The sequence below is a fragment of the Aptenodytes forsteri genome, unplaced genomic scaffold, assembly GCF_000699145.1.
Source record: "Aptenodytes forsteri isolate BGI_AS27 unplaced genomic scaffold, ASM69914v1 Scaffold97, whole genome shotgun sequence".
Classification (NCBI taxonomy): Eukaryota; Metazoa; Chordata; class Aves; order Sphenisciformes; family Spheniscidae; genus Aptenodytes; species Aptenodytes forsteri.
This window is the reverse complement of record NW_008795036.1, coordinates 1,817,845-1,844,367: the sequence shown is the minus strand read 5'-3', so window position 1 is coordinate 1,844,367 and position 26,523 is coordinate 1,817,845. Positions and strand designations below refer to the sequence as shown.

General features: G+C 42.7%; 1 protein-coding gene across 1 annotated transcript in view; it reads left to right on the top strand.

Annotated features, from left to right (window-relative positions):
- The window catches only part of LOC103896781 (partitioning defective 6 homolog gamma), an 81,475-nt gene that overhangs the window by 15,628 nt on the left and 39,324 nt on the right, over nt 1–26,523 (top strand). Inside the window, exon 4 of the mRNA XM_009276687.2 lies at nt 10,292–10,514. Within this exon, the coding sequence (XP_009274962.1) occupies nt 10,292–10,514 (223 nt within the window). The remainder of the gene's footprint in view (nt 1–10,291; nt 10,515–26,523) is intronic.

Here is a 26,523-nt window from a genome sequence, read left to right as displayed (position 1 = left end):
AGGGGGGGGGGGCAGGAGGAGGGAGAAGGAGGGAGGGGGCATTTTGGTAGCTGAACTCACTCCAGTTTTTCAACATCCTTCTTGTGCTGAAGGGCCAAAAACTGCAAGTGGTATTTCTCTTTCCTTGTCCAGTAGACGTGTGAGCTTTGTGGACGATCGGATTTCAGCTGGTCTAAACCAGCCTGTACCTTCCCTGGACCTAGCCTGACCCATCACCCCTGCTGGGAACGTGGCCCAGCAGCATGCTTCAGCTCCTGATGCTTGTGTCCGTGGATATTTTAATGCCTTGTGACTACCCGGTGGGAACATTCGCAGTGATGTGTTCTTTGGCTACGTGTCTTTGCAGAAAGATGAGATTTGTGGCGCTGTGTAATACCTTCTGGTGTACGTCAGGTCGGTTTTTCTCTGGGCGACTGTAAGGTGCTGCAGAAGCCTCTCAAATCACCGTGTTGCAGCAAATACTGAAGAGGAAAACAGAGCTTCAGCCATCTGTGCACACCCCTGCTTTCAGACATGGCAGTGATGGGAATTGCTATAGTCTTCTGCTTTAAGAAGTTGTCTTCCTTCAGGCTCCGTGCTTCCTCCCTTCCTCTGTCTCCTCCCCTGAGAGCTGGCCTTATAATCAAAACACTTAAAAGCTTATTGCTAGATAGGAAAGCGGAAGGATAAAGAGAAACCTGCTTAGAAATTGGCACATGTCGTAGGAAAATATTAATTGAATTGTAATTACACCTTATCCCTCTACTCCTGTCTTTCACAACAGAATACATTAGAAGCTCAGTTCTTATCTAGGTGTTGTCTGTGTAGCTCAGGATTAATGTTTCAGCCCTTTTAGACAGGCTCTGAAAACACATTATCTTGCTGGCTTAAAACAACTGTGTATTCTCATGTGTCTAGTACTCACTGGCTCCTTTCCCCTGTTGGGTGACAAGTGAAGTATCTGTCCCCTCCGAAGAAATTGCCTCTAATCTCTGAAAAAGGTTTCCAGATGACCCCTTCTCACTCTCTTCTCCCTTTTACCAAGAGCTCCAGCGCATGTGATGTGTGGGGCTTTTTTTGTTTGTTTTGTTAAGAATCCTTCTTGTGGCCACGAGATCCCAAAGCTATGTTTCATTTTTCTCTCCTTAGCTTTACAGAGAGGTTGCAGGCCTCTTTCTCCATGAGTGTAAGTCTACAGAAGAACAAATACTTTTAAAATAGGAATTCCATAGGAATTCCTACATTAATGGTTGGACTTCTCTTTAATTATAGCTCCATGTAGCAAATCTTCTCTGGTCCTGCTCTGAGTGAAAAGAGATTTTTTTTTTTTTTCCCTTGAATTGTACGTATAGCTTTTCAAATAGAAGGGTAGCTATCAGCCCAAGTGTGTATTTCTTTTCCAGTCACTTGGATATTCTGGAATAGTAGAGGTATAAGATTGCCTCAGGCCTTTAAATAGTAGCCCTTTGAATTTTTTGTGAAAGTGTAGGTTTTTTGCACTTTGAAACTGACAGTTTTATGTTTTTGGCTTAAAAGCAGCAGAAAAATATTTCACTACTGCTACTATATTATTTCCTGCAATCTGTATGTACAAGTAAGAATTCATTTTCATGTTTTCAAAAGTGGGTAAATGCACTTGTGGTTCCCTGAAAAATAGTCCTTTGGAAAAAAACCCTTTTTGTTGCTGAACAACAGGAACTTTTGATGATGGCTGAGGATTATAAAAACGCAGCTACCTGACTCAAGTGCTGACTGTGACATTTCTGCCTTATTAATAGTCATGTTTTCTTGCATTACAAACTGATTTACAAATTAACAGTAATGTGACTAACATCCTACTACTATAAACAAACCCATTAAGATAAATATATCCAGTTAACTATAACCATATTTTTTTTCCTCTTCTCCCATCCTGTTTTGACTTTGTTCCAGTAAATGTTGGTATTCAGATGGATGCTGCAAATGGATTTTTAATACATTTTCAGTCATATTTTGATGTATGCGGGGTATAGATGTGATACTGTTCTGGACCTTGAAGACAGAGAGCGTGTTTGGGATCAGCTATGCTCTGTGCTCTTACGAAGTCGCTAGCAGATAAAATGATGTGTTTTGGTCTTGGGCGAGTGTAGAAGTCAGCGCTTCAGCAAGCCTGCCCAGCTGCTAGATTGATGTAATATCCAAACAGCTTGTGGGTGGTTTGTCCTGCTCATGTGTCGTCTCCTCTTCTTAGGAGGAGCGTACCTGTGCTTGTTACATTAAGCTAGCTGTTTGAAACCTTTCACATCCTTTTTCCCCTTCCCTCCCGCTCCAAGAGTTGCTGATACTGCTCAGACACCTTAGCCGTATTGCATGTCCACATGACTGTTTAGCTATTACAGTGTATGTACACACATTGTGTATTTGAAAGGTATAAAGTATAACATCAAGCAGTGTTATAACTGTAGCAACAGCGGTAAGAGCAAACTTGCTTTTACCAGTCCCCTGTAAAGAGATTTTAAAGGTCTGGTTCTTCTCTGTGTGGTGTTAACTAAGTGAGAGAGGTCTACAAATTGTGTTTTCCAGCCTTTTGTACTTTGATTTCACTCTAACCCTGAAGTCTTACAGGCTTTCTGAAGTCTTAAGAAATGTTTTCCATGTGTAGCACACTTCAGAATTTATCAAAAAGCATCACTCTTTTTAAACCTACAGGATGTTAAAACAGACTTTAAGTCTGCTTTAAGTTTTTAAGCAGTACTTCAGATTCTTCCAAGTTAAGGTCATACTTGTCATACCTAGAATAAAACTAAAATAAGTGCAGTGAAAAGCCCTGTAACCAGCTGATTTAACTTCTGGTTTTGAGCTTCAAAACATATTTGATTATATGCAAACCAAATGTGGCACGGACTCAGAAAACCGCAATGCTTCCCCCTCTCAAATGAAGACAGGATGCCACAGCAATAGCAACTTGAGAGGGTCTGGATTGTTGCAAAATGTGTCAAGAGAAAGAGACTGTAAACGTTAATCTTTTAAGAAATCTTGCCCCTGTTCCTTTTCCTCCCAGTTTGCTGAGCTTCTGGCAGCAGGTATTGTATTTATTCTGATGTGCTAAATAGCATCTAGTAAACTCCTGGTTCCTCTGTTATTACAAATCTTTGTTTTTCATAGTAGGATGACTTTCTGAAGCGGTCGTACCTAGTAAACTTAAGGCTGTCTTTAAATGGTTAGGTGACTTGAGAGAAAGTGACCCCAGTGTAAGTTGCCGTGCAGCAGCTGAGCCACAACAGTTAGTCCCGTGCATGCTTGCTGCCCTTCACAGATGAGAAGCCAAACTTTTCAGCTGAAAAGGTGTTGCACAGACAAGTCATTTTGCGATAGTTCTGTTCAGGTGACAGCTGCAATAAGCACCAGCACAGTGTAACTGTCTTCCCTGACCTATACTCTGGCACTATGTGAGCAGTAGCGCCTGTAGGAGATACAGGGAAGGCTGGGACATGTGCTTTGGGCTACCTGGCTTCACAGAGCATGGGATGGAGGAGGATATGCTCTGGTGCTAGGGTTATAGTCTCAGGTCCTGCGTAACAAAAAAAAAAAAAGTCAAAATCTCGTTACTGAAAGATGGTAGTTCCTCTGACAGTGTTCCCAAAGTTAGTAATCTGTTACAGGCTTGGGTGCTAGCTGTGCTAGCCGGATGGTTATCAGTAGCCCTACGATGCATTGACCAGAAGGCTAGGGCTGCTACCTTGTGTTTCAGCACCTCCCATACTCTCCTATTCTTGATCCTGCCTCCAGGTTCTCACCTTTGCTTTCATAATAATTTTTAGCCTAGTAACTTGGGCATTTCTGATCTGCTTAAAACTTCATCCAGCCACTCTGTCTTATGTGAGTAGCCTTCTGAATTTTAGTCTCGCCACACTGAAACAGTTCTAAAGGACACTGAACAATGGACCTTTAATTTGCCGAGGTGCTCTTTAAAGTTGAAAAGTTGTTTACAGCCAAGTCAGAAAGGAATGTCTCCCATGTGAGGTTAAAATACCTGTGGAGGCTCTGTCTGGCAGGCTGCAGGACTAGCCACCTCCAAGGAGTTCTTCAGGGGTGCAATTAATAGTGCTTTCCTCAGTAGTCCCTTATCATTCCCTTTGTAAAAGACTTTGCACGCACTTAATCTGAGCTTTTAGTAACCAAGAAACGCTCTTCCAAGGATTGATTGCTTGCCCCTAATTACCTTTACAATGCAGGCCAGAAGTTAAAGATGAAATGTACCTTTGGAGACATTCCCTCCAAGTGAAGGCAAAATCTCTCAGTACAGAGGAAGTCCCATTCCCACTGGAAATTCCTGAAGTTAACTGAGGCAGAAATGTCTGGGGCAGGGTGTGGTGCACCAGCCCCAGGGCCACCTGGCCTGGGGCCATCCCTCCTGCTTCTACCCTGTACAGCTGTTCCCGGTCCCCCATCAGGTCTGGCTAGGGGTGTGTGTGTGTGCGCATGAAATTACTTCTCTGCAGCTGTTGTCAGCCCTGAGCTCATGGGGAAACCTCTGGCGGAAACTAAAAGGATCTTAAATAAGTTTGCAACCAGCCAGAGCCCTTACTGGTTACAGGTGTCTTGTAACCATGCAGGTATCTCTCTTAGTAAGTGTTCAGAAAATGGTTTGTTCTTGCTAGAGACCTGTACTAGTGCAGGCCTGCCTTTCTGCAGGAAGCTAGGCTCATGGGTTTGTCTGCTGTTGGCAGCGTGGACCAGACCTCCTGATTCAGTGGTCCTTTGTCCCTCTGGGTGGCAAGGTGCCAAATGTTCTTTCCCCCTTGTGCTGATGGTGACATGCCATGGATGTATGCATCCCGTGCTGTATTTGTGCTAAAGTTGTGTGGTGTGAGGGGGTGTGTGGTGCTCGGTTGAAAATACAGGATGAGCTTGGTCTACATCCTTTGCAAACAGACTTTGGTTTGTTCCCAGAGATGTAGGGGACTGGAAGAAAAAAGGAAGAGATTTGCTTTTGGAAAGGTAGACCAACCGCTTAAGGCAAAGATTTATTTTAAAGGCTTTGCTGCGAACGACTGCTTCTTGAAGGAGAACAGCACTGTGGGTTTAAATATCAAGACTTGATGCAGTGAGGAAGGCTGGCACTGTGTGCTGCTTGCAGGCAGTGCTGACTGAGAGAGATGGTAGGGAGAAAGCAGCTACGCAGGTGACCTGATAGGAGAGGAGCTACTGGAGCAGGGGTGGCAAAGAAAGGGATGATGAGTTCAGAAGAACAGGCTGGGAAAATAGCTATGTTCACAAACGACCACCAACTAAGAAATAGTTGGGTGGTAGTGAGGCAAAATAGTGTTTAGGAAAGCTAGGGAAAAGTACAGAGCAGCAGTCAAGGCAAAGTCCAGCTGTGCAGATAAGTAGCTGAATGGTGTCCATGGATTTAAGATATTGGGCAGAAAAGCTCTGGGTAATTAACATATGGATATATGCAACTGCCTGGATGAAGGGTGGTACTGGACTTACAGGTGCTGGGGAAGGCAGTATAATGGTCTTGTGCCCAATAATCATGAAAGAAAGTAGGTGAAGCAGGGAAAAGGGTAAGCTTAGCTTTAAGTTGCCCTTGAGCTGGCAGCTGAGCATCTGTGAAGAGATCAATAAGAGCTTGCATGGGAGGTGCGTCTCATGAACAGAAGTTGATCTGAGAGTGAGGGGGACAGACAAAGAAGCCGAATTTGTCTTCTGAGTAGATGCAGAAGAGAGAAAAGTGTTGTCATGGACTGAGCCTCACAGACTGCTGGAGAGGGTTGGAGGGGTTGCAAAGGCTGTTCTTCAAATGAAAAGCAGAGACATGAAGCATTGTGCCCAAGAAGCATGAAAAAGAAGGGGAACCACTGGGTTTCTTTGGGGAGATAAACTATTCTAAGAATTGAAGATACTGAGCATGGCTGTATTTTTATGGGGGAGTGAAAAGGGAGAATACAAAGGAAAAGGGTAGGAGTATGGCACCATGCCAATCAGGAAAAAAGTTTGAGGGAGAAGGTAGTGAAATTGTATCTGTGATGGGCTTCCTACGAAGGGCAAATAGAAGAGAGACTGTCTTGCTCTTGTGACTGTCTCTTGGAAGAAATAGCAAGAGGTGAGCAGGGGACCGAGCAGAACACAAAATCCCACACTTCCCACCAGCTTGATCATTGGGGTGGAGCAGAGCTGCTGTGGGACAGGCGGTTGAAGGGGGGAAGAGAGAGCTTGTTGCAGAGAACATCTGCTTGGTTGGTGGCATCTTGCCACTAGTGACAAGCGCTGTGAGACTGGGAGCAGAGCAAGAGAGTGCTGGGTGAGCTGGGGAAGACATGGCTGCAGGAGAAAGAGGGAACAGAGAAACACAGACATGAATGTGACAGCAGAGCTCTGAAGTCCCAGATGAAGTCAGCCAGCACAAAACCATCTACATTCAGTCTTCCCTCCTCCTCTATCTTGGCCTCTGCTCCTTCTCACTGATAAAGCAGCCCTGATCAGGTCTTCCCCATTTTGAAAATCTCGCAGGTAAGCTGAAATTACAGTCTATGATGAAAGTGTTTGTTTTTGTTTCTGTTCCTGATACTTACTTCATGGGAGAAGTAGGTGGCTAAGGTAATTCATGTTTATTGCTAAATGTTGCTCTTTGATATTTTCTCGTTACAATAGCCTGAACTCAAAGCCAGCGATAAACTAGAAGGATGGCACCTCATAAACATAGGGCTTCATTTTTGACCCTGTAAACTTTTTGAAACTTAAAATTTAAAGAAGAAGTTGGTCTCTCTTGCTTGCAAATAACTCTTCCATTTAATTTCACAAAATAGTAGCCCTCCAAGTAAACAAATGTCAAAATCCTGCTCCCTCCTCAAAAAAAAAAAAAAATGAGCAGTTGATTGCTCTTGGTCAGCCTGTGTACGTTTTGGTCAGCTAGCTGTGACTTCCTTCTTCTTTAACACAACTTTTATCAGAACACTTTGTTTTTTCTTTTTTTGATAATTTTTCTTGGCATCTGGTTTTGCTCATGGTTCCTGCTTGATGTATAGCATTTTGTTGGGTGCTTTTTGTCATCTAGCTGCAGACAGCAAGTATAGTGGCTGGCAGATACTTCGGAGGATCTTGGGACAGAGCTTGTTCTTTGTGAAACAAATGTACAGTTCTTTCTAGTTTTTTTTTTTCAGTCATAATTAGCTCTGTCAGACTAAATTCTTTTAAGTCCCCTTGGACCCTCCTGTCCTCTGACTTCTGCAATAGTAAATGTAGTATTTGCATTAGATAAATAGGTCAGAATCATTTACTTCATTATGGAAAACTACTCTGCTTGTTAAAACTGTTAGTTTATCAAACAGTGTAATACAGTATTGTTCTGGCAGAGACTGCTGGCAGACACCAGTCCTTGTGTCTCTTTCTGTGGAGGGATATACTAAAGATGAACTTTGTTTGTAGCTTAGGAAAGCAGATAGTCATCTTGGCTATCTGTGCAAAGCCCTCAGAATTTGTAGTTTCTGGAAGATACGTGGTGGATGTTATCTTGAAATCCTGGCTGAATACAATGCAGAGCACCCAGTCTCCAAGCTGTGCGGTACTGCAAAACCTATTATTACTGCGATACTCTCTATCAGCCTCATTAGGGATGATGAATGAACGGTCACTGCTGAAGCATTTTTTTCCCCTCTTCTGAAAAAACCCGTTGACAATGGTTGCTGCCTGTGTATAAGCACGGGGTGAGTTAATCAGCTAAACTACTACTACAGTAATACTAACCTTTAAACAACAAAACGTCATCTGCATTATCTGCTTAAATCTCTTTTGAAGAGACTCTTCCCTCCTCCTACTCCTTTCTGCAGAATCACCTTCTAGCTCCCTTGCCTTAAAGGCCTGCGTCCTGCAAAAAGCACAAGTGAAATCGCTTGCATTTGTCGTCCTGTTCCTAGGTGAAGGAAATTGTCTCTTGGGCTTTCCTGAGGCTGAACGTGTGGACGAGTTCATTTGACTACACAGCGTTCGCATCAGACCTCAGCGCCCCAAGTCTGCAGCTGAATCCCTGTGGGTGGCCTGTTACCCACATGTCACGCTCCACTGATACAATCGTGTCTAGCGTGCCCGCGGGGGTTAGGCTGGGAGGCCTGGCCCTTTCACCAGCTGTCCTCCTCTCATGTGGCAGCTTAAGCTGAACTTTGGGTCATACCAACGTGTAAATAACCATCCTTGCTTCTTTCCTCTCTCCTTTCCCATGTCGCTTTCCCGCTGAGTGCGATGCCCCAGCACGGGAGCTGTCTGTGCCTCGGCACCTGTGTCAGGCCGAGCAGGACCATGCCGGGCAGGTGTCCGGGTGGTTGTGTAGGATGGGTGTTTTACTGGCTGGGGAGAGACTGCACAGCATCCGCTTCCTTGCAAGTACCGTGCATGCTAATGGTCCTGAACAAGTAGTCTGTCCAGTAAACAAGTGGTTACTGAGATTGGCATCCAAATACCCTGGCCTGGCACTTTTTTGGCTAAAGGAATCCTTTGTTTCTGTTCAGGTGTGTGGGAGCAGGAGATGCAGCCCTAAGCAAAGCCTACAAAGATCTTGTTCCTGCCCCTTTAGTTTACCACGCAGATGTTAAACTTGTCACTTGAAGATGGTTGCTTCTTGTTTGAATCTAAGAAAAAGAAAACTTTAAGATACTTTTCAAATAAAAAGACTTAAGCTTTTTTTCAGTTCGAAATATGTCAACAGAAGTAAGTTGCCACTCAGATTTTTCTGGAGAGGAGCAGGGGGTGGAGGACAAAGGAGGGCTGTTTTTCCTCCATTGGAACCAGCTGTGGTTTGTTCAGCTTTTGTGCATTTGGATGGGCACTCTGAATTGAAATCCAAACTGGAACTAGCAGTTAATATTACAAACAAGCAGCATAATTTGACTAAACAAGCTTTCAGATGATCGCAACTAGGCTTTGATGCTGAAGAGTGGGATTTTCATAACTGCGGAAGTAATTTGAGAACATGCTTGCACCCAAGGCCAGTAGGGTTGTTTGGTTTTTTTTGCTTGAAGATGATTATGGTGATGATTCATACTTTTGTTAGTCTCAGCAAAAGAGTGGCTTGCATGTATAAGTTGATTTAACATCTGAGAATCTCTGAGCAAGTCATTCTCCATTTTGAGGAAGAATTTCTCTACAGAAAATTCTCAATATTTTTTTTTCTTCCTTTGTTTGTTAGTTTTGTTTTGTTTTTTTCCTTTGGTTTCTTGCCCTGGTATTGACTGACTTTGCAAATGAGAACTTCCATGAGATCCTAGTCACAGCCTTCCTTGTTCTTGGATTTGTGGATGTGGTTCCATGCTTTCAGGAGTGAGTTAGCATGATTTAGAGGTTCAGTTGGTGAACAGTAGTTTACTAGTACTATACAATCTGAGTTATGGAATTAAAAGTACCAGAAAGATTATTTAAGCTACTTAGTTTAACTAGATGCCTGTGTTTTCACTCTCTTCATTTCCTTGGTTAGAGAATCTAATTTTTTTCCTCCTGTTCTTAATAGCATATTTGGTTTCTAATATCAGAAATAAGGTCCATTGAAATATTTTCCTCAATCACTTTCTGACTTATTTTAAATAACTTCATTGATTTATAACATTTTCAATTGTCTTGTGCCAAATCACACCCTCTTTTTTTTTTCTTCTTTTTTTTTTTCCTTCTTTTTAACAACCACTTACTGGTCTGTAAAGCTTCAAAAATAAAAAACAGTGGAGTGACAGAAAAATTAAACCCATGAAAACTAACTTAGAATAAGAACTTTCCTCCTCCTGTATGGATACCAGGAAATTCAGGGGGCATGTAGAGTGAGTGTGTTTCCTAATAACAAGCTGTGTGCTCACATACCACACTTCTTTAAAGGTCTTGTGGTTGGGATCCTAGTGGTATTGATGGGAAACGTGCAAAGAATTTTTATAAGGTTGGTTGAATAGCTGAGTAACTTCTTTTGAAAGCAGTAGAGTGAACACTTCTGCTTCGGAGAAGAATGGTTCTGTGGATGCCTGAGATGATGATAATGAATGATGGAGCTTCAAAGTTAAATCCTACAAATGCAATTATCCTCTAGAGGATTTAATGAAAACTTAATATTTAAAAAATACACTTTCTTTTAAGGTGGCAGACTTGAGCATATCTGTTGTCAAGCAGGGTGGTGTCTTGGTAGCCATGGTTATATTCTAATGTGAGGGCCTAAAAGGTCATTTGTAGACTTGAAAGCACCGATATGTGACTATATTCATCATAGAAAGAGAGAGGTGATGTATGTTCAAATGCCAAGCTAGAGCATTGGGCTGTGGTGACATTTGACAGCAAACGCTCTGTTTGTTTTCTCTTGCAGTTTGGGGCAGAGTTCAGAAGGTTCTCCCTGGATCGCTACAAGCCAGGAAAGTTTGAAGACTTCTACAAACTAATTCTTCACATTCATCACATAGCCAACCTGGAAGTGATGATCGGATATGCTGATGTGCATGGAGACCTTCTCCCTATTAATAATGATGACAACTTCTTCAAGGCTGTTTCAAGTGCTCATCCGCTGCTCAGGGTTTTTATACAAAGACAAGGTAAGATGCAATTTCATTTTGGTGCCTCAAAGTGTGCTGGGGCAAGGTGAAGAGTGGATTTGTGGCCCCCATTTAAAGGCTGAAATGATGTAAGAGGGACCTAGGAGCCCTCTCATTCCTCCTCTCAGGCAATGCATTACAACTTGCAGGAATGGCATGACTTCAGGGCAGGTAGAGGGACTGCATTGCTGCCTATAAGGTGTTTGAAGGATAATATGCTGAGAATCACCATGAGCCCCTTCTTTTCCAAGGAAAGTGTACCTTGTGCTGCTGGTACTGTGTCATCACTTGAGCATGCCAGCTGCACCACTCCACTTATTTGAGGGAGCTGTGAGGAGGGAGGGGATCCTAGTGTTGTACCGCTACTTCACATTTAGAAATCTTACCTATCCATCTTGATAGTCAGTGTCATACCCAAATGATTCATGCCTGTATAGTGTGTGAATGCTCACAGATACACAGTTATAAAAAAAAAAAAAAAAAAAAAAAAGTTCTGTCACAAATGAGGTCTTGTTTGACTATGTTGACCTGGCAGACAGACAAATGATGATTCTACCCTCTGTCCTTACACTAAAGAGTAGTGAATCTTCCCATTTTGAATCATCAAGCCAACCTTGGGCAGAATTGCCCAAATGTTAAGATGACATCAGGTTTAAGTGGCTCTGTGTTGTTCTTGTCAAGCTTTTATTGCAGATATCTGAAACCTTCTCCTTAAAGACCATGTTTGGCAGTTGCTTCAGATGAGGATTATTTTTTATAAGAAGGTGTCTTCCTCACAGAGCTCCGTAAATCCCAGGGGAACCTAACACTGCGTTAACACTACCTCCATGTTTTTTTCAGTCATGTAGTGATTCATAGCACAGGGCTTTTGGAATTAAAATTTTGTCAGAAATGAGACTTGATCTGAGACTTTGAGCAGTCATGTAGCTTTTCTGCCCTGGACTCTCTGCTGTGTGGCTGTTTGTACTGATAAGGATTTAGCAGGAGGCTCCAGCCTGCTCGTTGGTATGAGCTGGTATAGTGTGTGGTTCGATTTGGTGTCGTCAGATACATCCAGGGCTGTGTGGCCCTCCCCATTCAGAGCATGTTGTCCGCTGCGTTCTTTTAGATGGGAATCAAGGAGGCAATGGAGAAGAGGGTCTATGGCAGTTTGTTTTGTTTGTGTGTCTGTCAGATGAGTGGAAATGTCTGCGGGAGAGGACTTGGGTTGCTAGCTCTCCCTTCTTGTGCAGAAAATGCAAAGGTGGATGACAAGTCCTATTAAGTCTCCTTCCTGCAATGCCTGTTAGGGCTTGTGAATGTTCATGGTGGGTCAGGTCATGAGAAATCGCTTGCATGACTTTGTCATGCCTGCATCAGTTCGAGTTTATTCATGTCTCTGGATCAATCCTGTTCAAAATGCAGCTGTCCTTGCCCTGCTTGGAAAGACTGCTGAAGCCACTGAGTATCCCTAACTCTGCGTTGGGAGGGGGGGTTGCCACCAAAATGCTGATCGCAGAAGCAGGCAAATGAAAGAAAACTGTTGACTATATGTGGAAAAAATGCTCCCTCCTCTTCTTCAGTAGGAGAAGTATGCTAGTTGTGGAGGTTTATCACTTGTAACCTTAACGGAAAAGTGCAGTATTTCCTTTTTAAAAAGCTTTTCTTTTACCTGTTGCTCAGTGGAAAGAATCATGCTGACAAGTAAGGAAGCTCATACAAGAGGGAAGACAGACTCATGCCTCCTCAGGGAAAGCCTGAAAGCTTTCCCAACACACACTCCTGTGCTCCCTCTATAAAGCTGAAGGGAACAGTAAATTCTGGCCTGTCCCTTTGATTAATGGCACCTTTAATAAGGGAATCCTGAGGGTTAACATTTGAGATTCATGCTTGTGGATGTTCCCAAACAATCGTGTCCATTTCCTTTTCTGAGAAGAAGCCTTTAGAAATTGTTCCCTTCAACAATAATAGGAGTCACTGAAATCTTGTTTGTCTCTTCTTCCTTTGTTCCATCATACCCCCGCTGTTTTCCCTGTCTTCAGACTGGGCTGATGACACAATGCTGATCCTTCTGCTGGAGATCTGCACTAGAGAACAAGGTGACTAGCACCAAGAAATCATTGTGCCATCCAGGGGAGTGTTATGTGCCTGCAGTGCTTCAGCTCACACCCTAAACTCTGACTTCAGAAGCAGGAAACTAAGCTGACAGTGATGCTAGTAAAATACGAGGCCAGTCCTCTTCTGTGACTTTGAAGGAGTCTGCAGAGCATGGGCTCTCTAGCCTGTTGGGTCAGGGATCACTGCCCTTCAGTGGGAGAAGTCCTGGGAGGTGGCTGCCAAAGGTTGTTCTCACAGTGTTGTAGAGTAGGGATGGTTTGAGAGAACTGGGCAGAAGTATGCAGGCATGGAAGGACTGAATAGTTGAAGTTCAGGTCTTTTTCTAGCAGAGCAAACTGTTTATCAACTGCATGATTAGTCATCTGTTTTCCCAGTTTATAGCTGGGTTATCCTTTCTCTTTGTCAAGTGAATTACACAATCATGTTAAAACAGCTTAACTATTTGTTTCCAGAGTGGCAAAATAGGTAACTTACTCTTTGCACAATAATCAAGCAACGATTTGCTAGTTTTATTTTTTTGTTTCCCTAGTTGTTTTTTATCTGTGCTTAGTCTTGCACTTTTTTAATTCAAAAGTGCTTCCCTCACTTGTCCCCAGAGGCAAGCCACGTGCACGCTGCTTGGACTCTTACCTGGACACCAACCTGGCATGTATGGGATGGCCATTTTATTCCACTTCCTCCTTTTTGTTTGTCTCCTGAGCCCAAAATTTTTCAGGATCACAGTAGCTGTTCCCTCCCCAGGCAGGGGATGTCACTTCTTATTAGCCAGCCTTTTTACTAAGGACCAGAATTGCCATTCCCAGTGTGCTTACAACAATTACTGTTCATACTTTTTGGGGTCTTGAAGGCTCTGGGACGTTTGCAGATTATGTTTGAGTAAACTCAGCTATGACAAGTTTTTATAGCTCGTATTGATCCATCTGCTGAAAGTATGTGGTGCTCTTCTCCCCCCCCCCAATACCAAATTACAGTGCAGACAAAAATCCTAATTACCACGTGCACGCTGCTTGGACTCTTACCTGGACACCAACCTGGCATGTATGGGATGGCCATTTTATTCCACTTCCTCCTTTTTGTTTGTCTCCTGAGCCCAAAATTTTTCAGGATCACAGTCCCTCCTCCCTCCCCAGGCAGGGGATGTCACTTCTTATTAGCCAGCCTTTTTACTAGAATTGCCATTCCCAGTGTGCTTACAACAATTACTGTTCATACTTTTTGGGGTCTTGAAGGCTCTGGGACGTTTGCAGATTATGTTTGAGTAAACTCAGCTATGACAAGTTTTTATAGCTCGTATTGATCCATCTGCTGAAAGTATGTGGTGCTCTTCTCCCCCCCCCCAATACCAAATTACAGTGCAGACAAAAATCCTAATTAGAGAACCAGGCTATAAAAAGAAAAGGCGGTTTTCCTTTGACTTGCTTTCCCAGGCTGCAAGTATGGGTCATGTCCTGTGTGTAAACTGATGTGGCTCTTTTGACTTCATTAGCACAGTAGTGATTTATATCAGCTGATGCTTTGAGCCCAAGAATTTATTCACTTGGCTGTAACTGATATCAGACATATCCAGAACTCTCTATGGAAGGTGCCTGCTGTTGGGGAAGGGACCGATGTCCTAAAGACCTTAAAACAAGGCAAGGAATCATGGATATGTTTGACTTGCTCCGTAATAACCGAACTCTTGTATTCTAGCCAAGACCTGCATGAAGGAAGAGCTTATCCGATGATGCAGTTGGTCATCATTTTTTTCAAGACTTCGTTTGTTCTTTGTCTGATTTAAACTACAGTGCTTGAGACAGTCTTTTGAATACTGCAAAAATATTTAAGTGTAAGCTATGAATTCAAGCAGAAACAAAGAATAGAAAAACTGAAAGGAGTTAATGCTACATACTGTGAATGCATTACATTTTTCCTTGTACAATTAAATGGAATGATGTTATTATCAAATCTTGCTTTAATGCCTGTCTCCCAGAGGCAGAATATGTGTTCAAACCAGGCTGTATTGCAGGCTCTTAAATAGAAAGGAATAAATAGCAGAATTATAATGACTTCATTGTAAACCTGCCTGAAATGACTCCTTGAACTTTGCAAGTGGGGCATAAGGATGTAAGTGGAGGTCTGCCAGGTAACAGAGATTTCAAGATTTCTCCTCTTTTGCTTGGGCTACCTACTATGGTGTGTTTAACCTAGGAAACTCAGGGAAGTGTTGCAAAATGAGCATGCTGATCACCCTGTAAGTACTCTGTACAGTACTTTTTTCCAAGGAAAAGAAGTAGATCCAGGACCAAGATGCTGAAGTGCAGCAAGCATAGTGAATGGAGTGGTATTTGGCTCTAGTTCTAACTGAGCACACCACTGTAAATCCAGACTAATGATTCTGATTCTGGGCTGATGACCAGACCTTTACTTACTACCACTCTTTAGGGTTCATAGAGTAATGGGCAGTAACAGAAAATCTGCTGTAGCTCAAGTAGCAAAGGAGATGAGAGAGGTGGTGAGCAGCCTGTCAGGCCTAATCTTGATCCCAGACTGAGGTCGAATGAACTGTTCTTCTGGGAAGCCTTTTTATTTTGTCCCCATCACAACTGGAGGTGTGTCCTGATGGTGGTTTGAGGTTTTGGACCTCTGCTTGCTTTGCCTGAGTTTCAGCAAGTGGCTTTGTTCCTATAAATCCATAGCGTTGATGAAAATGTATCCCTCAGCAGAATAATTCTCAAGGAAAACTTGAAGGAGTTGGGGTTTGGAGAAATAACAGACTTACTTAAATACTCAGGCAGTCTTGACAAGACATACAGCGTGTCAGTAGGGACTGTGTTTGTGCATGTGGCTGTTGCATGAGTACAGCTGCTGTTCCTGTGAATCAGCAGGTGTATTGCTATTGCTCTTAAGTGACTTCCATAAAAATAACAGTAAATTAATGAATGTGGGGGCACTTTGTCAATCCTAAAGCAGATTCCAGATCAAATTCACAATCTTCCCATCAATAAAATTAATTTTAAAGCTTTCTAAAGGTTTAAATGGCTTCATGGTAAGTGTCCTACAAGTAGGAGACAGGTGAAATGCTGGAGTGTCGAATGCTGGATCTGTATTTCAGCGTATCTTTGTCAAATATTACACTTCTTGAAGGAACGTTAAAGGTAAAAAACCTGAAGAAGCTGAAAAGCATTCTAGCAGCAAATAACCCTAAAACACTCTCTACTGCTAACTGGAACAGGGCCTTACATATTTGTGGCATTTGCTAAATTATTGAACTGCAACTGTTAATTGAGGTGGCCTGAAGTTGGAGAAGGCTGAGGTTTTCTGATACCTGTATTGTCTTGTATTTTGCGGTCTGGAAAACTGATAGTGTGTAAAAAGCCATTAAGTACCATCTTCAGAAACTTGCTTCTTTTCTTTTGTAGTTATATTTTAATAGTCCATTACTTTAATGATAAACCAGTACTCAACACCAGTCATTGCTGTTCTTCTTGAGTAATGAGAGCTGCTGTCTACCATCGGTTCTTACTTAAAGCTTGATCCAAAATCAACAGGGAAAAATGTGCATTTACCTCGTTGGGTTTTGGATTTGGCTTGTTTTAATTCACATTAAATTAAAGATTGGAAGATGCTCTTTTTCTTTAACTGCATGCAGCGACTAATGTATTTAAACTGCTGTGCCATGCAACATATTTCTGTATATTCAGAAGCAGTTCATAACTCTGCAATTTGTTATTTACCTGGCAAAGTTCTGTTCTGCTCAAAGTACCAACATCTGTGCTTAGCTTTCTTGTATTATAAAATCATAGCAATCACACTGAGTTTTAAAATAAAAATGTGCTAATGGGAATCATGCCCAGGTCTGACTGAAAAACCAATGGTGGGTTGTTTTATTGTCTTTCATACTCCAAGCAGATAATCCCCAGGAATGGTGGTTGGCTGTCTAACCACATGTGTTAAACACAAAAACTGGCTTTGAGGCAGCAACTGAAATGAAACCTATTTCCAGCTACCTAGGAACTTTAACTCTCTGCTCAGCTTCTAGAGTAGGTACAGTTGGAAAAGTTTGAATTTAAGTCTTTAACATTTTCTTTTTGGTTCTTCAGTAACCTTCCTGTTTATTTTATAGCACAGGCATTGACTTCATCTTCTCAAAATGTTGTATTTCCGAACAAGAACAATGTGATTTTACTGCTCTTGTTAAAGGCATCTGGTATATTAAATAATAAAGCAGGTTGCAGCATATATTGAGGGGAAAATACTGAACTGCTTCTGGTCTTGCTCTTGGTTGAGCTGTGTAGATTTTCACAATGGTCTTACATGAGTCTGAGAGAATAAGATAAGGGTGCAGAGAAGGTGACTTGAGGTCTTCTGTTTATCTGCTCCTGTGTGGGTGGGGGGAGAAGAAACTCTTCTGACACTTGGTGTAGCTCATTGGTGCTCTGGAGGATGTGGCTCTGCTGTTGATCAGACTGTCCCAGGGCTGCTAACCTGTCTCCTCTGCCCTGGCACTGGTGTGACCCAGGAGCTGAGCTCTCTGAGCCAGCTCTTTGGCAGAAAACTAGTTGTTTGAGTGAGGAGCTAGCATGGGATGGGCAGGACCACAGCAGATTTAAAGTGACTTAACACTGCCATGAAGCCTCTGCTTCCTGGGAGGAAGAACTTGTCTGCTTGTAGCCTTTGGAGATGTGCAACACCACTGTATTTGGAAAGAAGGCAAAGCATCTTGTCTTAGCTTTGACAGGATTAGGGGATGGTGGTAGATTTCATGCCAGTATAATAGGAATTGCTGCTAGGCTTAAATTAAATCCTTTCATGATTTTCCTCAGAAAATCTCTGGTTTTGAGCTGGAGGGGTCTCTGAATGCTTGTCAAGCCAAGTAATCTTTGTCCCACTCAAGTCCTTTGATATCTGAAGATAAGTAAAATGCAGCTGTTTGTTCCAGTGAAGTCTGGCAACAAATTACTGTAACTTCTCTGCTCCATCTTTCATGTGCAAATGATGAGACTGGGTAATCATTATCTTTCAACTACTTTATTAAGCATCTTTAAAAACATTATGTTTTATCTGGCTTGTCAGACATAAACACAAAACAGCCTTGGATTCTGTTGCTGGCATGGTTAGTGATACTTGGTGGCTGAGCAGAGCCAGCACGAGGCTGCTTCTCCCCTTCTCCTTGAAAACTCCATTTTTAGAGTATGAGGATATTTGATTTTGATTACCAGTTACTTTAATTGCAGCCAGAACACCTGGTAAGCAAGAATTTCAGTGAAAGGAGGGGAGTGCGTGTGGAAATAGCATAGCCTACAGATAGGCTTTGTAGAGTCGGTCGATAACTGGTGGTGGGAACTGTTGCAGAAATATGTGCTGCGTAAATATTAGTAGTTGTAGTATACAGTAAGCATGGAACAGAAGCCTGGCAAAAATGCTGCTGCTGTTCTGTCATTGGCAGCAAACATTTGTTGCACTTCTGTGTTAAAGCTACATGGGATTTGGTTTCAGTTTCAAAGTTTAATAACTTAAAAACACATAATTAAATATATTAATAATAAAAATAGACTTTAACAGTTGATGCTTCTTAAAAGTTGCATCAAGCTGGTACCAGCACCACACGTTCTGCTGAATTTAGACTAAAGAGATTTGTTTACAGTGGAAACTCATGCAGCCTTTAATAGGAACCTCTCATTAACTCAACTCCATGCTTCGCTTTAGTTGGTATCACACATAAGAATGAGCAAATAACCACTCTTTTTTGTCCCTCCAAACTCCTGTTTGTTGTCTTACAGTTGCAGATTGCAGCTCTGACAGTACTTAAAAAGCAAAATAGAAGAACCCCCCAATTATGTTTACTTAAAGATAGTCTCAAGTAAAACTATTTCTTGTTTTCTTCCTTGGTCTGACCCTTTTTATTTAATATAGTGAAGCCGCTCTAACAGGTGGCTTGACCGTATAAAAACAGTGGTGAGGAAGACTTTGTCAAATGATCCACCTCTGTTAAAGTCCCTGTGAGGGAATTTTCCACTATTTATCTTTCCTTACCTTAGTAGTCAAAACAAGAGATTCTGTTTCCTGCTCATGGCTCAGGTTTTTTCCTGTTGTGCCTAGCTGTCATTTCCCTTCTGTAAGTGATGAAAACAAGTACAGTATGCAGATAATAATGAAATGCACTTGACAGTCTCTTCTTTGACCCCAAATTTTACCTGAAGAGACCTCACAAGCTCAAAGTAGCTTTCACGTAGTGAGGGAGGGTAGATAGCACAATGCAAATACAAACATTAACTCAAGATTCAGGCCTTCAGGAATAGGCTTTCTGCTAAATTTCTGAAGTACTCTAAACTTCTTAAGTACACAAAAGGGCTTGTGACAGCTTAATTGGTAGACTCTTGCACTGAAAGCAAGCATGCAGTGAAGGATGTTTCTGCTAGGTGCTTGAGTAGGCATTGAAAAATTAACTCGAAATATAACTCAACAAATATAACTCAACTCAAACAATTTTTCTTAAGTGACTGAAAGCTCCTCTTTTGTCTTCAGGCTGCCTGTGGTGTTGGGATTGCGTGCTCCAAATGTGTCTGCATTAATACTGCTTAAGAACTCTGGATATTTTTCTACTCCAAGAGAGAAAGTGGTTTGGGGGAGGTTGAAAGAACTCTTTCTTGAACCTGCCCCTGATGATGATCTACTCGAATCTTATTTTTTCCTTTGCGCTATGTTTAGAGTAGCAAAGAATCCTGTGGGAATATTAAGGAAACTATTAACCTAGAAAACTTCACTGTTGTTCTGCTCTTCAGGTCCCCCGCCATAACCCTAAAAACCTTCCCTGTTTTTCTTGCTCTTCAGCCCCCCGCCATATGGTGACATTGAGTAACCTCTAAAAACTTCATATGAACAACTTCCACATCACTCATCTCCCCCCCCCCTTAATTTTCTTGTATTTTTTCTATTCTGCTTCTATCTCCCATGTATTGCTTTTTCTTCCTTCCAGCTCTCAGCTTTCAACTCCTTGCCTTAGTTTTTTAATTGCTCTGCAAGGCTGCCGCTCACTGGGCAGGAGAGTGTGTGTTGGGTGAAAGCACACAGGTGCTGGTGCCTGTTTTACTCCAAGCGCTAGAAGAAGGCTTGGAGAACATTTGCATCAGTGGGGTGGAGTGGCAGTGACATGGAAATAGAAATTAGTGAGGGAAAATTGCCAGTTACTGTGGGTCTTAGACCAATTACTTTTCTTTTCTGATTATCCCTTTGCATTAGAAATAATAGAGCAGTTGAGAATTTAAAAAAAAAAAAAGAAACGTGAAATTTTGAAGGAGAACGTTTATTTAATTTGAATTAACGTATGAATAAGAAATTATGTCCTGCCTGGCATCTGTGGAAGCTGGAGAGCTGGAATCCAGCGGAGTTGGTGGAAGGCACCGTCTTGGCATAGTGAGGGCACTGTGAGGCTACCCAGCTGCTGGCGGCGGTGGGCTCCAAGACAGCGTTTCTGCCTCTTCAGCCGCTGTAGGTGAATACACCTGTTTCCTTTAAAGCTGAGGTACCAGCTGAGGATTTGAAAAGGCCTAAAGCTGTTTTCCTCATCCGTGAATGCCACTGAGGTGTGATAACAGGAGGTCTGTCGGTTATGACCTCGGGTTGGACACTGATGGCAACCAGTTTGTTCGCTTTATTAGCCTGCTTTATTGCTGCTTCGTTTTCATTCTGCCAAGCAATTTGGTGGTTTTAGTAGTATGTATCCAGCAGATGCAGTGATTTTGTTTACAAAATAAGGTAATCTCTACATTTTTGCTTTCCTGCACTTACTAAGGTCTAGTTTTAAATGCAGCAGGCACGAGTAAAGCGGAAGAAAAAACACATTGTGTTAACCAGAAAACCATAAAGTTTCAGAAGGAATTCCCCCTAAACTGCAAGAATCTGAATGAATGAATGAATGCTTTATAATAGAGCCCATAAATAAGTCCAGAGGTAGTGTCTTTGTGGCTAGCAACAAGAAAAAATGAGTTCCCTAAGCTTGCATTCCTTGAAGCTGCATAATTCTAACATGACTTATCCTTTGTAGAGGGAAAAAAATAAAAGTATAGCACATTTGAAGTACAGTATGCAATAAGAAGTTTTAAAAACTTTGTTTCAGAGCAATTCTTAGCTGAGACAAAGATTATCAATAGCAAGAGGAGTGACAATGTCTGCTGTGGCTGCATTATTCCTCAGTCACTTGAAAGTGCACTGGACACTTGTGAAAGGACTTGTTGCTTTTAAAACTCTGCCTGAGGGAGGAGAGGGTAATGTACAGGGAGCCAGCTTAACATTTATGCATTAAGCCCTGGTACAGGATCTCTCCTCAAGCCTGAATTGTCTTTAAAGCTACGGATGACCTCTTCATGGCGGGTTTTACCTGTACCTCTCACAAAATGTGAGATTCTTGTTTCCAGTGTTAAACTGAACTTGGATCCTACAGTGCTATGGTTGAAAAGTTGCTTCTTTATCCGTTAGGTTCCTTCATGAGGGAGTTACTTTTCCATGTGGGTAGCCACATGATGTCTCCATTTATCAGCTTGTCATACCTGAAAGGTTGTATCCCAAGGGTTTCCCCTGGACAGACAATAATTGTGGCGCAGACAGTGCTGCTGCTGATTTGCTAGTGGGCTTTACATTTGCAAGGGTGACTGAAAATGCTAATTCTGGTCATGATTTTCATTAGATCTGGCTAATACCTCTTCTTGTGTGAATAGGCCAAGCCCAGAAGCACGTCAGATTCTTTTTTGTTTAAATGATTTCAGTAATTGTGTGGCTGGTGCCTTTCTGACCTCTTCAAGGTATCTGTGCCTGCATTGAGCCATGACTATGAAAAACAGGAAATTTTTTTAACTTCAGTCTTCTGTTTGGGTCTCTTGCCTTTTGCTTGTGGATGGAAAGGTGCTGGTGAGAGTATTGGAGAATTTCCCTTTCCCTGTTTTTTTGGCTGACTTCAAAGGCTGTGTGACAACATTACCTGGCAGCTCTTGTCACAGTGTAGAGTTTGGTGCATTAACATTTCTTGCACTGAAAGAGAGGAATTGAATAGCTGTCTGCAGGTTGCCCTGAGGGTCCCGGCCTGCCCCCTGGAAGAGCACTGGCCTGCACTGTATTTCACTTTAAGCAGGATTTAATTTCTCCTTCTTTGATCTATTTGGCTACCATACCATAGCACACCTCCCCCTGCCACATGCACAGTTTCCCAGTCACCTTACAGGGGACATATGGTGTAACAAAGAAGTATGGCACATGTGGGTTGTAATACAGGTTCTATGTTAGATGTTGTTCATTGCTGTACGCCGATCTCTGTTGTACAAGCACCGTGGGGCACTCTGGGGTAGGGGTAGGTATTTAAGCTCATCTCAGGCATGCCGTGTCATCCAGAGGGGATGGAGAGGAGAGGGGGAACGCTGGGAGAAGCTGCAGACTGGATATCCGTTGTAATTTAACAAGTGCTGCTGTGGGCAAGTGGCTTGGCAGTACCTCAAAACCCATCTCCCCTCCCTGAAACATTCCCAGAAGCAGCTGGCCACAGGAGCTAGCTCATGGGTTGCAGATCACAGGAAACAGCTTGCCACAACAAACTTGGCTTCCTCTGCTCAGATGACCCTCAGCAAGGGTACGTGTCATCTGCATCAGCTTTGGGAAATGCATGGTGGTGGCGAGCAAGAGGAAGGGTGGTGTTGGAGGTACGCACAAAGCCCTGTCTTACAGTGGGCTTCACCAGTGTCGAACCCCAGACCATGTGGAGAGCATCCCTGCAACTAACTTGTCTTACCTCTGGATGCCTGGAGTAAGGCTGGACAGCGGTATTTCCGAGTGGTTTTTTTCAGTGCTGCACCTCAGTTGGTCCCAGTTCAGTTGGTAAGTGGTGGCTATGTCCCACGCCCTTCCTCTCACCAGTTGCATCCCAAGTTCCCAGAGCCATATTGCATCATGAGGAAGTACTGGAGCTGCAGAGTGTGGTGCGAGTGCCTTTCTACCCTGATGGGTGTCATACAGTGCGTGGGTAGCATGCTCTTGAGTCTTGTTGGTCTGGTTTATGGGTGTGTTGTGCTTATCTTGGAAAATCAGAGTCACTAGCTCCACCTGTCTTCTGAAATGTTATTGCCTCTGTCTCAGACCATTTCAATTCCATGTGGATGTCCCAGGAGACCTGGAAGAGGGAAGAGTGAAGAAGATACTTCTGTATGTGCATCAGCAGCAACCGTGAGAGGAAACTGTTTCCCTGCTACTGTAAACCTGGTTAGCTAGGTTGCTTGCTGAATGGTACCCTTCTGTGGTGGCTCTCTTGCAACTGGTGTGGACTGAGTAATTCCAGCAAAACAGGTCTCCCTGCTTTAAAGACCTCCTGGCACTACAAGGCATGTCAATGTCGGCGACATGTATTTCTGGATAGCTACTTGCACATAGAAATAACAAGGAGAAGCTGCACCCCTGCTGAGGAGGGATCACTGTGGAGGGAATGCTGCTAGAGGTATTTCTGGGGTTGTGCTGAGATCCAAAGGTTCGTAAAGGCAGCTTGCTACAGTCCCGTGTCTGTAAGGTCCACAAAGGCTCTGGCATGGCCTCACATCCCTCTTGCATGATGGGGCTGTGTCAGCTCATGTGGACTGGCGTGGCTTACGGAGCAGAGCATGTTCACACTCCGTGATGTGCAGTTGTGGAGTCTGTTACTCAGATTTGGTTCCTGCTGTCTTGCTGAGACATGGTTCCTGACTGTTAGTGTTTGTACTGTCTCAAGGAAAATGTAAGATTTGCTTATGTTATTAGCTTTCACGCAGCCTAAAATAAATCTGGAATGCTTGTTACTCAATGCAGTGAATGAATCCCTCTCCTCTTGAATGTGGTTTTAGTACAATTCAAAAAGCAGAGGAAGAGAGAACGCACAGAAAGTTATAAACATCTATGGGAAGGATGGGGAAAGAACTGGAAAAAAAAAAAAAGGGCAAAATCTCACTGGTTTTGAAGGAGGACCCAAGAAGGACTTGGGTTCCGAATTCACATACTCTGTCCGAAAAACCTCGCTCCCTAGATCTTTTGCCTCAAGACTTTTTTTAATGTAGTTAAAACATGAATCATTTTAAAACAAATAATCAGCTTAACTATTGCTTTATTTCTTTATAGCACTTAGTGTCAATGGCACTGAGAATATTGGCATTTGGAAGAAGCAGAGTGGTTGCATGTAATATTTATCTATACTTCATATGTTTATCTAAATCTCAACATCAATTCTTGGCAGCTTGGATGTCAGTAAAATAAGACAAGTTCTACGACAAGTTCTACTGTAAGGTGTGGAAGAATAGAGCTACTGAAATACAGCCCCTGAGTTTGCTTGCGTTGTAGTGCTTCTATGGGGAGCTTTTCTTTTCACTGTTCAGAATGGTATTCCTTTTGGAAACAGGGTGGGAGGCTGATGATTACCAAGCTACTAGTTCACACAAGTGGTGCGTCTGCCAGTACAGTGGCACAGTCACTGCCACTAGCCACTCCTGAATATGTAATCATTTCCATGATAAATCATGTGAGCTTTTGCAACTTGCAGAATTCTGCTTTCCCAACAGCCAAAGGTGGGTAAGCTTTCATTTTTTATTTTTTTTTTCTTTTGTGATGGGCAAGTTATATACCTAACTCTTTATCATCTCACTAAGAGCTGGGTGAACAGCTTTTGCATTGGCCTGATAAGCTTTTCTTGATGAAAAAAATCATCAAGTGTTTTTAAGACACTTAGATCCCATGTCACTTAGTTATTTTTAATGACAAAATGAGGAAAGAAAGAACTAAAGAGTTTGGGTGTGTTGTCCAGTGCACCTTCAACTGGGAATCTGCATCAGCTGGGAAGTAGTTGCCAGCTAATAGCTTTAAAATAGTCACGATGAGTAATCTGCTCAGAAGACATGTATACATTTCTGAGTGGTTTACTTTGATTAAAAAAACCTGTCAAATGCACAGTTCCACTGTTTTGGTTTGGGGTTTTTTTTTGAAGTTGTTTCCTGTCTGTCGTTTCCTCTCTCTCTCTCTCCATGCGCCAGCATGATACAGCTGCTATGGTTTGCTGCTTATTATTTGTACCCTGATTCCTAGCCCTCCCAAAGGGGCAATGACCAGTAACAATCTGAATAGGCAGCAGCCCAGGACCTTTGGAAGACGATGAGATTCAAAGCTGAGGTGCCAGGTTCAATTCAAACCCTATAAAGACTCCAAGGAGCAGAATTGTTCCTCCAAATTGGTTTAAAAGATTCTGAGTCCTCATATATGAAGGTGGTTGTGTCTGACAGCTCAGAAGATCTGACATGACCAGTGCAAGACAAAAACCCTCATGTCTGTGGGAGCTCACTTACCAATGGATGTGTAAATTGGGAACTGGTAAATAACTATGTCTTCAGACATAGCATGCTTGTCTGTTTTCAGAGCAAAAGATGTTTAAAGGGAAGTCTACAACCACAGCCATCTTCCTCGTGGTCACCTCTCTGTGCATCCCTCTGGAAATGCTAAATATGGTATTTCGTGCCTGAAGTTTAAGCACAGATTTATAGGAAGGAAGGGAGTTTTATTTCAACTGTTTTGAAACTGTGTAGCTTACAACCTTTTTTTATTGAGATATATTTATGAGAAGTCTAGGGCATACATTACTCCCTGCTGTTCTCTGTGTGGCAAAATTTGGAGAGAAACGTCGCCTCATATAGCCATTCAGTAACTTTTTCAACCAATCTCTCTTTGAGATGAAGAATTTTCATTTTAAATTATCTTAATTCATTAAAAAAAAAAGCCAACCAAAACCAACAGATTTTTTTTTTTTGTACATTCACTAGCTTCTGCAACTGCTGGGAGGTGTTATGTGTCCAGTTTTATTATCTCAGCAGAAGTTGGGCAAACACCTCCTGTGCTAGAGTGACACATTTAAAACAGTTAAAGAAAAGCTGCTTCAGAGCATCACTTCTGTAGGTAAAGAGAGGAGCTACGTTCTGAGTGTGTTGTCTCATGTACCTGTATTATCTTTGTGAGGCAGGTGAGATACCGGCTCCTTAAATAACAACTCCGGTCTTAAGCAAGCATTTCATAATGAAGTTATTTGACTCATCAGCTGCTGGGAATAGCAGCCCAGGTCCATTTTGCTTGTGGGGAAAGGGCTTCCTGGGAGAGGCTTTGTGAAGGCTTAGCACAATTCTCTGTCTACAACTGCATTAGTCTGTATTTTCTCTTGTGGTTGGGATGCAGCGTGGTGGTAAATTGGTTAAGCTTGGGGCATGAGGTCCTCTCCTAGGCTGCTCTGTGCAGCTCTGAGGTCCTTTTGCAGAAAAAGGAGAACGAGACCTTATTTTGGAGTGTTGCCACCATGTCTGCTGAATCATGACCATGAAAACTGCTGAAGGGGGTCTGTGCTAAATAACAAGTGTCGTATGCCAATGGTTATTTTTGGTGGTTTCAATTACAATCCTCCTTTCTCTGAGAACCACACTGGTGTTTGTGTAAATGGATGCCGAATCACAACAGCAAAGCCACCGAGTACCTACTCCAAATCCAAAGAACAGTGGACACGTTTGCAGCAATGTGCCTGCTCTTCTCGGCTGTTGCAGCCCATGACCCTCAGCCTCTTCCTTGTGTAAACATGGATGGACATTTTTGTTTAGGAGGAATATCAGGAGGCTTAACTGGGAAGAGGCAGAACAGAGGATGGAGCAGTGGTTAGGCTTTTCAGGCTTTGTCTCAGTGGGAAAGTATGAATGCATTTAATACTGTATTTGCACTCTTGGCTGGCTGGGACCCAGCCCTGACCACAGCGCCTGCTGATGCTGCAGAGATTGCTTTGGCTTTTAGCACACGGATGAAGGAAGACCACTTTTGGGAGCTTATTAGTAGGTTGAGAAGAGCAACCTTCTTTGCCTCCTTTCACTTTTCTCTCTCCCCCCCCCCCTTCTTTCAGCAAGGCCCACTG